General features: G+C 63.6%; 2 protein-coding genes across 5 annotated transcripts in view; both read right to left on the reverse strand.

Annotated features, from left to right (window-relative positions):
- The window catches only part of SPEG (striated muscle enriched protein kinase), a 30,941-nt gene extending 28,829 nt beyond the window's left edge, over nucleotides 1-2,112 (reverse strand). For all 4 annotated transcript variants that reach the window (XM_065751013.1, XM_065751012.1, XM_065751011.1 and 1 more), the window contains exon 1: nucleotides 1,347-2,112. In XM_065751013.1, the coding sequence (XP_065607085.1) occupies nucleotides 1,347-1,767 (421 nt within the window). In that variant the 5' untranslated portion in view covers nucleotides 1,768-2,112. The remainder of the gene's footprint in view (nucleotides 1-1,346) is intronic.
- Nucleotides 2,113-3,686: 1,574 nt separating this feature from the next.
- On the reverse strand, nucleotides 3,687-8,043 carry DES (desmin). Its single transcript, XM_065751141.1, has 9 exons — nucleotides 7,417-8,043; nucleotides 5,915-5,975; nucleotides 5,660-5,755; nucleotides 5,404-5,565; nucleotides 5,201-5,326; nucleotides 4,872-5,092; nucleotides 4,739-4,788; nucleotides 4,501-4,583; nucleotides 3,687-4,413 (listed from the first exon to the last, which is right to left on the reverse strand). The coding sequence occupies exons 1-9, from the start codon at nucleotides 7,968-7,970 to the stop codon at nucleotides 4,372-4,374; spliced, it is 1,395 nt and encodes a 464-aa protein (XP_065607213.1). The 5' UTR covers nucleotides 7,971-8,043; the 3' UTR covers nucleotides 3,687-4,371.
- Nucleotides 8,044-10,628: the final 2,585 nt, after the last annotated feature.

Here is a 10,628-nt window from a genome sequence, read left to right on the forward strand (position 1 = left end):
GGCGGAGGACGAGGGACATGGCACCACAGAGAGCATTGAGCCCCAAAGCAGGGCAGAGCCACCTCCCTGCCCCAGGGCTGGCTTTGGGCATCTGTTTGCTGAACACAGTGCAGGTTAGTGCCCAAGGCAGGGTGACATTCACCCCACAGCCCTGGCTGCTCTGTGCCTCCTGTAGCTGCTCCAGAAACGTGGCCGCAAGTGCTGGGAATCGGGAGCAGGGAGGAGTGCATCAGCACAATGAGAACGGGCACCTGGGGAAATCAAGCAGCTCCAGGCAGAGATGTGCTGCAGGTTGGTGTGACAGAGGGGTGAAGAACCACTCTGTGCTCCCATCGCAATCCACTGACCCCAAAGATGCAATGTACAGTGACCACAAATCCCCACTACTCCTGCACACTTCTCTGCTCCCTTTCTCGGCTCACTCCCATCAGAAATGCATTCTCTCCAGTGGTGCTACCCCAGCAATCCAGACCCACACAGAGCTATGCTTCTTCCTCCCAGCTGCCTCGGGCAGCACAGCCCCGATGCTTTCCTCACCCTCAGCCCCAGTGCTTGGCACATCCATGCTCACATGTTGACATTGCTGCCCAACACCTCCAGCCAGGCAGTCCTGGTGGCACCACAGGGAGGTAGCACTGCCCTGAGGTGATGAACCCCATTCTGCACAGTATAAGGCCACCACTACAGCCAGTTGTCCCATGCACACCCCACATGATGCTGAGCATCAGGCAGCCATGGGGTTTTGGAGGTCCAGAGGATGCTGGCCACTCCCTCTTCCTTGCACCGGGCCCTGCCTACTGCCACACATAAGCTCCTCCTTCATCCCTCAGGCTCCTCCCCTTTCTTCCCCACTCCTGGGGTTCCCAGTTCCTTTAGTGCAGCTCCAGTGCCCCCATTGCAGCCCCAGTGCCCGCTACATCTGCAGTGGTGGCATCACAGCCACTTGTGTTCATGGGGACCGGTGCATGGGGGTGTCTGCTGCAGGGACACCAGGGGTGCCATACACCCAAACAACATGACCAATCTCTCTCTCCTGCTGCCCCACACAGGCTCACCATCACATGCTCCAACACCTCCACTCCCTGGCATCCCACCCTGCTGGCAGAGGCTGCTGCAGCCACATGCTCGCTCCCCGGCTCCAGTGCTGTCCTGCACCACCAGCACCAGGGAGCCCAGCCCGTGGCTGTTAGACATGGCACAGCTCAACCTCAGCCAGTCCCTGGGCACACCACGTGGAGAAAGCCTGCAAAGCTTCACCACTGCCTTCAGCGAGGGGAAGCAGCGCCGATGGTGAAGTTGGAACCGTGGTGCCAGAGCAGCGGTGCCGATGGCCATGTGGCCCTTACCTTCCATGTCAATGATGGCCAGCACCGCGCTGGTCATGGCCTCTCCTCGCTCGTTCTCAGCAACACACGTGTATACACCAGCATCCTCCTTCGTGCTGTCCCGGATCCACAGCGTGCCATACTCCTCCCCGCTCGGGGCCAGCTGCTCCTCGTTGTGGTACCAGCGCAGGCTGGGCCGGGGGTTGCCCACCACCACCACCCGCAGCCGGATGTCACAGCCGGTGCCGATGGCCGCGTTCTTCAGCTTCCGCACGAAGGCCGGTGCTGCCAGGCGAGTCGGGCCCTCCTTGGCCCCTTCCTGCTCCGCTGTGACCTTGGCGCGCTTCGGGGGGATGCCGGGGCTCGGAGGGGCTCTCCCCGTCGCCCGCCCGGGCTCCCCGCTGGCCCCGCTGGTGCCACCACGTGCTTGTGCCCGATGCATGGTGCTTGCTTCCCTTTCTCCTCCTCCCCAGTGCCACAGTCCCACTCCCCAGTTTCCTTCCCGGTGCACACCAGGGGGTGCCGGTGGTGAGGCTGCCCCCCGCTCCAGGTGCCGTCCAGTTCACAGCCTCCCCCTGGCCAGCCACAGCCCCGAAGGTCGCGGTACCGTGGGCAAGCTGGGGGCTATTTTTAGGCTGGGGGCTCAGATTGCCGCTCACCACATTGCTGCTCACCGAGCGCAGCACCCGCGCACCATGCTCCACCACGACCCCCGCCCTACACCTCAGCACCTGCTCCGCCGCTGCCTCGTGCGGGTCCCACGGTGCCGGCGCTGCCCTGCTGCTGGGCCCTGACGTCCCCCCCTCACCCGTCCCGCACGGCCCCCACAGCGCTGCGCTCCCTCTGCCCCCTCTCCTGAAGTGGCAGCTGCCTCTGATATGTCACATTCCTTGGCCAGGCTCCCCCTCTCTGCGCCCGCCGCACAGCCCTGCAGCCCAGCTCCGCTTGCAAAGATAGAAAGGGGCCAGCACCTTTCCATATTAGCAGTGAGGCCAGAGGGGAACCAGCCTTCCCCCCCACCTTCCCCATTTCCAGGCGTGTCACCGGATCGGGACACAGAGACCCTGGTGGCATGCGGAGGGAAAGGACACCGTCATGCTTCCTGCAACGCGAGACCCCACAGTGAGCTGGGGCAGGATCCGGGCCCTGCTCTCCATCCCCAAGGAGGGCTGTGGGTTTGGGGGTGCCTCCCTGCAGCCAGCAGCCAGGGCTACCACTGCCACACAGCATTTTGCCACCCCCGGGCAAAGCAGGGCTTCCCCAGCTCTGGATTTATGGCACACGTCTCATCACCTGGCCCCAGCCGCCCTCTCCAGGGGCTGTAAATCTGGTTAACGATATGGCACGCTGCTTGCCTGCCGTGAACGAGCCCGGCTGGGTTTGGCACAGCCAGCAGCCACCAGCACAAGGGCAGCTCATTAGTGGCACAGCACCAGCACCAATGTTCTGCACATAAGAGAGCAGCTGTGATGTCCTGGGACAAGCTGTTGTTGGGGACCCCGCTACCCACACCCGGGGCTGCAGAGCAGCTGGGCGGACCCCAGCAGCTCCAGAGACAAAGCCTGCAAAAGCCCTTGGTCCTCTCTTCTGCTGCACCTCAGTGCCAAGAGCTGCTCCTTCCCCACGCTGTCCCCAGCCCCAGAGGTGGCAGAGGGGACAGCTGGCACAGGGCAGCCCCTGCGGCAGCTGGGTAACAGGAGTCTTCAAAGAGAGTGGCAGCAGTGGGCAAGGTGTTGAGGGGAAAGTGGGGACAGAGCAGAGGGTGGAGCTCTGTCCCTACCAGCTAGGCAGGGAGGGAAGCGTCTGGTGGTGTCGTCTGTCCCCAGGGCAGTCCTCGATGTCACAGGGCCACCTGCTGGACACATCCCTTGAGGTTTGAGCGCCATACTTCCCTCTCTTTGGTCCTGCAGCCGAAAGTGGGGGCCCCCACAAAGACAGGGAGCTGCGCTGCCTCTCTCTGGTGGCAACGCTGTCCCTGCTGGTGGCAGCAGCTCGGGGATACCTGGCTTTTGTCGCTAAAGCATCCCACTGGGCTGGGCGAGGGCAGGAGGGGCAGCATCGGCTGAGAGCCACCTCAACGTCATGTGACCCTTAGGGGGGAATGCGGAGCGTCCCTCCCTGTGCTGGGGACCAGCCCAGCTCCGACTGCGGGGAGTAGGTCCCAGCAGGGTATGGGGACCCCAAAGCTGCTCTGAGCCTGCTCAGGGCTCAGCTCCCTTCGGACACGGGCTCTGCTGCAGTCCTGGTATCAGCAGGGTTGCACCCCGGTAGTGGAACTGAGTACTACTTGATGCTCCCACTCGTGCACCACCCCCTGCCCCTCCCATGCCCCCGCCCCATAAGACGCACAGGAGGCAGGGCGATGCTCCTCTGTTTATTTCAGCCGCCGGCAGTCACGTACACGCGGTGGGGTGGGGGTGCGGTGGGGCGAGGGGTGGGGGCGCCGGCCCTGGCCCCCGGGCCTCTCTCCGGCTCCTCTCTCTCTTTGCCCCCTCTCTCCCACTCACTCACTCCTGCTCTTTCCTGTGTCCACCTACGGGTTTCCTCTCGGCTCACCCATCCCCGTCCCCGCGCAGCCTCTTTCCCCCCCAACCCCCCCGGAGCGGGGCTGCCTCTGGAGCAGAGTGGGGGGGAGCGCAGAGCCCCGGAGACCCCAACCTCTCCCCGTCCCCGGTATCGCTGCATCCCTCCCAGGAGAAACGCCAGCTCCGGGGCGGGATGTGGTGCCGTGCGGGGAGAAGGCTCCTGCTCCTGCGGGGCCGCCCCCGAGCGGGGAGGGGGCTGCGGGGCGCGGGGGGATGCAGAACCCGCTGCTGGGACCCGAGGCCACCACCTGCTCCCCCCACCCCTTCCTGCCTGTCCCCTCCGTCCCTCTCTGCCGCCCCCCGGCCCGGCCCTGATCCTGGCGCTTGCTGCGAAGCCTTGCGAAGCCAAAGGAGAGAGCCCGGGGGTGCGGGGGGAGCCCGGGCCGTGCCCGGAGGCGGCCGTGTCGGGGGGATTACGGGTGGGGGGTCAGAAGGGCGGCTGGGCACCGGGACGGAGTCTTCTACAGCACCTCGTGCTGCTGTTGGGTCGCCTCGCTCACCACCTGAGGGAAAGGAGCATGAGATGATGCCACGTCCCCAATCCCCACCGGCCATCCGTTCCCCCCCCCCCAATCCTCCACGGCGCTCACCTCTCCATCACGAGTTTCGATGGTTTTGATCATCACTGTCTTCTTGGTGTGCACCTCGGAGCCACGCTGGTCTGGGCTGGTCTCTGTAAGGGAGGGGGACACAGGGATGACAAGGAACTGCACAGACAGCTGGTATGGGGAGATGGCACTGGAGCTGAGGCTGAGGGTTTCCAGGAGCCCTGGGCCACCCCTCACAGTTCAGCACCCATGGGACCCCCAAGGGCTCAGCCCAACTCACCTCGGAAATTGAGCGCGGAGGCAAAGGTCTGATGCATGGGGATGCTGATCCTGCGCAGACACAGAGAGAGAACTCAGCACCAGCCACCCCAAAACCACACCCCCACCTCATCCTGCTTCCCCCTGCCACTCACCGGTTCTCCTCGCCCTCCAGCAGCTTGCGGTATGTGGCAATCTCCACATCCAGGGCCATCTTGACATTGAGCAGGTCCTGGTACTCGCGCAGGTGCCGGGCCATCTCATCCTTCAGGTGCCGGATCTCCTCCTCCAGCCGCGCAATGGTGTCCTGGTACCCGCCGGCCTCCCCTGCAAAGCGCTCCTCCATTTCCCGCATCTGGCGCATCAGTGAGTCGTTCTGGGGAGACAGTGATGTTGGTGAGCAGGGGGTGGCATGTGGAGTGCTTCTGAGGCACCCCCGAAGTCCTTCCTGAGGAGCCCAGGGTTTGCTTTGCCCATGGCTCACCGTGCCCTTGAGGGCATCGATCTCACAGGTGTAGGACTGGATCTGGTGGCGGTACTCCAGCATCTCCTGCTTGGCCTGCCGCAGCGCGTCGTTGTTCTTGTTGGCCGCCTGCGTCAGGTCAGACACCTGCGGAGAGGATGTGGTCAGCGGGTGCTGTGACGGGGATGGCCCTGCTGACCCCCAGCCCGTCCCTGGCCCCGCACCTTGGATTTGTACCACTCCTCAGCCTCGGCAATGTTCTTGGCAGCGATGCTCTCGTACTGCGCGCGGATGTCCCGCAGCGCAGCTGTCAGGTCGGGCTTGGAGATGTCCATCTCCACCTGGATGTGCTGCTCCTGCAGCTGAGCCTGCAGCTCGCGGATTTCCTGGGGACACAAAGGGATGTGTCAGGCTTCCATTCCCTGCTCCATTCCGCAGCCCCAGCCATGCCTGCGGGACATGGGGCAGCCCTACACCTACCTCCTCGTGCACCTTCTTGAGGAAGGCGATCTCCTCCTGCAGGGACTCGATGCGTCTCTCCAGGTCGATGCGTGCCAGCGTAGCCGCGTCCACGTCCTGGGAGAACATGGAGAATGGGCTTAGAGGTGGTGATGAACACTTTCGGGTTGCACAGGGACCCCCAGCCTAGGCTGGAAGTGGCAAAGCTGTGCCCACAGCCACACTCCAATGGTGGGAGGGGGCAGGGAGGACAGGGGTAGCTACTTGGCTACTCACAGCTCTGAAAGCAGCCAGGTTGTTCTCAGCCTCCTCCTTCAGCTGGATCTCCTCTTGCAGCCTGGGGGCAGAGAAGGAGGCATTAGGGGACACTCGGACAGACCTCTGTCCCCCAGCACAGGTGTTCCCTATTGCTGTCCCCAAGCACAGCGTGGTGTGGCTGGTGGGAGCGCAGCGGATTGTCCTGCACTCCCAGCAGGCGGAGAGAGAGCTGGCAGGGGGCCAGGGACTCTTCCTCCCATTCCCTATTATAGTCAATGGCAACGGGAGCACAAAGGCATGAGGTCAGCTTGGTGTCATGCTCACTGCCCCAGCCCTTATAGGGATGACTGGCCAGCAGCTGAGGGACGGGGTCCTGAGAGGCGGCCGCCGGCTGAGTCACTCATGGGGACTGTAGGACGGGCTGGGCACCTGGCTCAGAGTGCAGGGAACCAGAGTGAGACAGTGGCTTTTGAGATCACTACAGTGCTGTGGGTATGGAGCTGTGACAAGGGAGGGGGCTGGGTGCCCTAGGCTGCAGCTCACAGAGCCTCAAGGGGACAGAGGTGCCACCGGCTGTGTTGGCACAGCGATGCAGGAACCCAACACCCATTTGTCCTGTGTCCTGCTCCTCCCCTGACATTTGGGGGTTGTCCCACAGGAGCAGCGCAGCTGGGTGGCTGCACAGCAGGCTGCCATCAGCCTCACAACATCAGCAGCCCCAGCCTGAGTTGCTACTCCTGCTGGGTCACCCTCAGGGGATGAGGACTCCAGCCTTCCCTTCAGAACAGCCAACACCTGGACACCAGGATTAGAGGTGCTGCCTGATGGCCCCGTGCCAGTTGTACCATGGTTTCCTTCATCCCAGTGACCATTCCTCCTGACCCCAGCCTCATCCCCACCCTATGACATCCCTACAGGGCCAAGGGGTCCGTGCAGCTCCTGGTGCACAATAGCACCCACAGCAGGCCTAGAGCACTGCTGGCCCGCGGAAGTGTGACTGCTTCCTCCCCTCCCTCCTTCGCATCCGGAGCCAGCAGAACCCCCACCCCCGCAGCCCTCCCTGCTTCTGTACATCCGTCTGCCTGTCCACCAGGGCTAAGATCAGCCGTTAGCTCTTCTTGCTGTGAGCAGAGCAGGGTCCCCCTGTTTCCCAGCTCCAGGGATTATGTGCCATCACTGCACAGGAGTGCAAGGGGCAGCTCCTGCTGCTGGGGACATCCTCCCACTAGGTGCTCCCTGAGCACCTCCAAAGGGCTGAAGTGCATCTGGCCCCATGCCACGGCTTAGGGAACCCCATGCCCTCCTAAGACCTGCACACATGGTGCCAGGGCTGCGGCCCCGCCACGTTCCCTGTGGATGGGTGGGTGCCCAGCAGGAGAAACACACACAGGGAGAAGCACAGGGGTGAGGGGATGAAGCAGCGGGGCCATGGTGGTGGGCACCCAAGAGGATGCCGGAAGGATCTACCCAGGGCTGGAGCCACCCCCAAGGAAGGAGCGGAGAGGCAAGGGCCCCCTCACCTCTGCTTGAGCTTCTGCAGGTCATCTAGCAGGTTGTCACGCTCAACCTCCACGCGCGCCCGCTGCCCGGTGAGCGCGTCCACCTGGCGCCGCAGCTCGCGCAGCTCCTCCTCGTACATCTCAGCCACGCGCGTGGGCTCCTTGCCCCGCAGGCGGTTCACCTCGGCCACCATCAGCGCGTTCTGCTGCTCCAGGAATCGCACCTTCTCAATGTAGTTGGCGAAGCGGTCGTTGAGCTCCTGCAGCTCCACTTTCTCGTTGGTGCGGGTCTGGAGGAACTCCTGGTTCATGGCATCGGCCAGGCTGAAGTCCAGCAGCTCACCGGCCCCCTGGTAGGCGCTCTGGTAGGTGCGCAGCGGTGTCACACGAGTGGTGCGGAAGGTGGACAGGGTGGGCACGGCCGAGGTGCGTGACACCTGGTAGACGCGAGAGGTGACGGAGCTGCCGCTGCCCCTGCTCCCGAACGAGGCGCGGGGGAAGACCGGCGAGGTGCCGCCGCCGAAGGTGCGGCGGTAGGAAGAGACCCGCTGGCTGGAGGAGTACGACTGGCTCATGGTGGCGGTGAGGAGGCGGCGGCAGGGAGCAGGGAGCAGGCAGCAGGGCTGGCGAGCGGCCGGAGCTCGGCGAGGCGTCGGGAGCCGACCCGCTCCGCTGCTATTTGTATCCTACTGACATCACCGGCCCCTCCTGCTGCGGGACAGCTGGGGGATGCTGCTGGAGGGGACGGCTGCCAGGCCCCGCCCTCGGCACTCACCTGTGGGCACCGCTGGGCCATGGCCCCCCTATAGTCCCCCGATGGCTCATAGCACCCCCAGGGTCCCCCTTAGTGCCACGATCATCTCAGCACATTCCCCCTTCCTGGGCAACGTTGCTCTGGGACCGAGGGAGGGGATGGTGGGCAGGCGGATGGGGAGCCCCCCTGGCACTGCTGTGACCCCAGCTGGTGCACAGTGCTCCCATTGGAGTATCAGACAGACAGCTGGACTGATGCCAGAGGGAAAGAAGGGGACTCAGCCTTTTCCCCTCCTGGAGCCCAGACCCCACGGCCTTATGTACCCTAGCAGCATCCCAACTTGCCCCATGGTGAAAGTTCCAAGCTCAGCTCTCTGTCTGGGGCCAGATGCCATCCCCACTATGGGATGTGCCCCTCAGAGAGGGGGACATGGGAAGGGAGCAATGTGGGGGGCCCCTGCCTTGAGAGTGCTTGGAATGACCCCCACCCTGACCCTACTTTCTGGGGCTGGGCACCCTCGAGGGTGTGCTGAGTGACCCAGAGCAGGTGCTGGGGTGCAGAGCAGCCCAGTGACAGTGACGTCACCCCCGGGTCCTGGCTCCGGCACATTCCCGAAGCAGCAGGCACCCAACCAAAATAGCCTCGTACTCATCCGCGTGGGATATAGTGATATTTATAGCCAGGGGAGGCACCCTCTTAACCCTTCTTGTGCCAGGTGCATGGATGGAGACCCTGCCCTCCCCCTGGTCACTGTTACTCCTGGGGCCCTGGGGACATCTCTCCCTAAGGAGCAACGAGCTCCTGTTCCCCACACTTCTGGAGTGGCCATGTTGGGAGGCCCCCTGCTCCTCAAGCCCCACTGCCCACAAGGTGCCCCTGCCATGCCCTAATTAGGCTGATCCAGGAGCTGGCACAGCCCTAGCGCCACTGTCCCCAGGACACCATGGCACAGGGGACTGTTGTGCCACCAGGCACAGCATGACTCAGCAGCAGGAGCTTCTCAGCCCTGGACTTCCCAGCCCCCATGTGTGCACCAAGAGGTGCCCAGGCTCAGCACTACATCCTGGGGGCAGCGAGGGGCTGGATGCCATTTAGGTGGGCAGAGGGTCAGGGTCCCACATCTGGGCTGTGCTCCCCAGGTTCTCCCACTGTCTGGAGTCCCTCCAGGCTGCCCAGATGCAGCATAACACCGTGGCTTCCCGGATAGTGCTCATTGCCCGGCAGAGCCTGACTTTAAAAGGGAAGGTATTTCCAGATGGGGCTGTTTCATCCCAGCGGGGGGGACATTGTGTAAGGGGGGGCTTGAGGGACGAGAAGGAGAAGATGGAAAAACATACAGCATCCTTCCTCCCCCTGCCCTGCTCTGACCATGCCCGGCCCATCTCTGACCTCATGCATCAGCCCGTGGTTGAAATGTGGAGGGACACATGGGTATTCACGCCAGCATAGCCCCACTGCTCAGACATCCATTTCTGTGAATCTGTCCCCCTGCCCCAGGTCAGGGCTGGGGTCAACACACTGCGCATGGGGAGTGGCTCCCAGCATGGTGTTGACCCTGCTCTGGAATGCACTTTCTGAAGTGGCCTTTCCTCGGCCGCCCTACAGCCTTCCGGGACACTGCCGCAGCGCAGAGGCCCTGCATTTGGCATAGGGCCGACAGAGGGACAGACGCCTCTTAGGAAATTCCCTTCCCCATGGTGCGGGAAAGAGGCGGGAGGAGTGGGAAGTGGAGATGTGGGCAAATGGGTCCTTGGCCATGTCCTGGGTCTGTCCCACTCCCTGGCACCACTTAGCATGGTCCCACCAGTTGTGGACCAGAACAGGGGCCATGCCCCAAGTGATGTCTCCCACCATGCTCAGCATCATTCATCTCCACCCCAGGCCATGCTGACCTAGACAGAGCCTGGGAACGGGGCCCCAATCTCCAGCTCTGGCTTGGCCCCAGCTCCCGCAGGGCCCCGGGATGAAGGCGTTGGGAGCCAGAATGTCAAACAACGCCGTGAGCCAAGCCAGCTGCATCCCACAGCCGGCCCTCCTCCTTGTCCCTCCCTCCCCTCTGCTCCCCCGGGATTTAAGGCACGCGGGGAGCCGGGCACAACCTCCCTGGGGCTGCAGGCACTGGGGGCTACAGCCAGGAGGGATGTAGTGACGGGACACCAGCTGCCGCTCAGTCCCATACCGCGGTGTTGCCAGGGAGGTCCGGGCCTTGCTTGCCCTCCTCCTGATGCGGATGAGAAAGGAGCAGCCAGGGTGTCCCCCCCACTTCGCTGGCCCCTGGCCGTCTCCCTCCGTCCCGCTCCTTTTACAGACACGAGCCTCCGAGGCGCCTTTACCCTAACAGGGAAGGAGCAGGCGCCTGTTCTCTTAGGCGCGTGCTATTGTCTAAATAGGAGATCACTCTTCCTCTGTGCCTGGAGTGCAGCCCAGCCAGCGCACTGGGGTCCCATGGAACCCTGGGTGCCCCCAAAAGACACAGCTC

Source organism: Cyrtonyx montezumae, unplaced genomic scaffold (assembly GCF_038088225.1).
Source record: "Cyrtonyx montezumae isolate F1298 unplaced genomic scaffold, pur_monq_1.0 scaffold_7, whole genome shotgun sequence".
Taxonomy (NCBI): domain Eukaryota; kingdom Metazoa; phylum Chordata; class Aves; order Galliformes; family Odontophoridae; genus Cyrtonyx; species Cyrtonyx montezumae.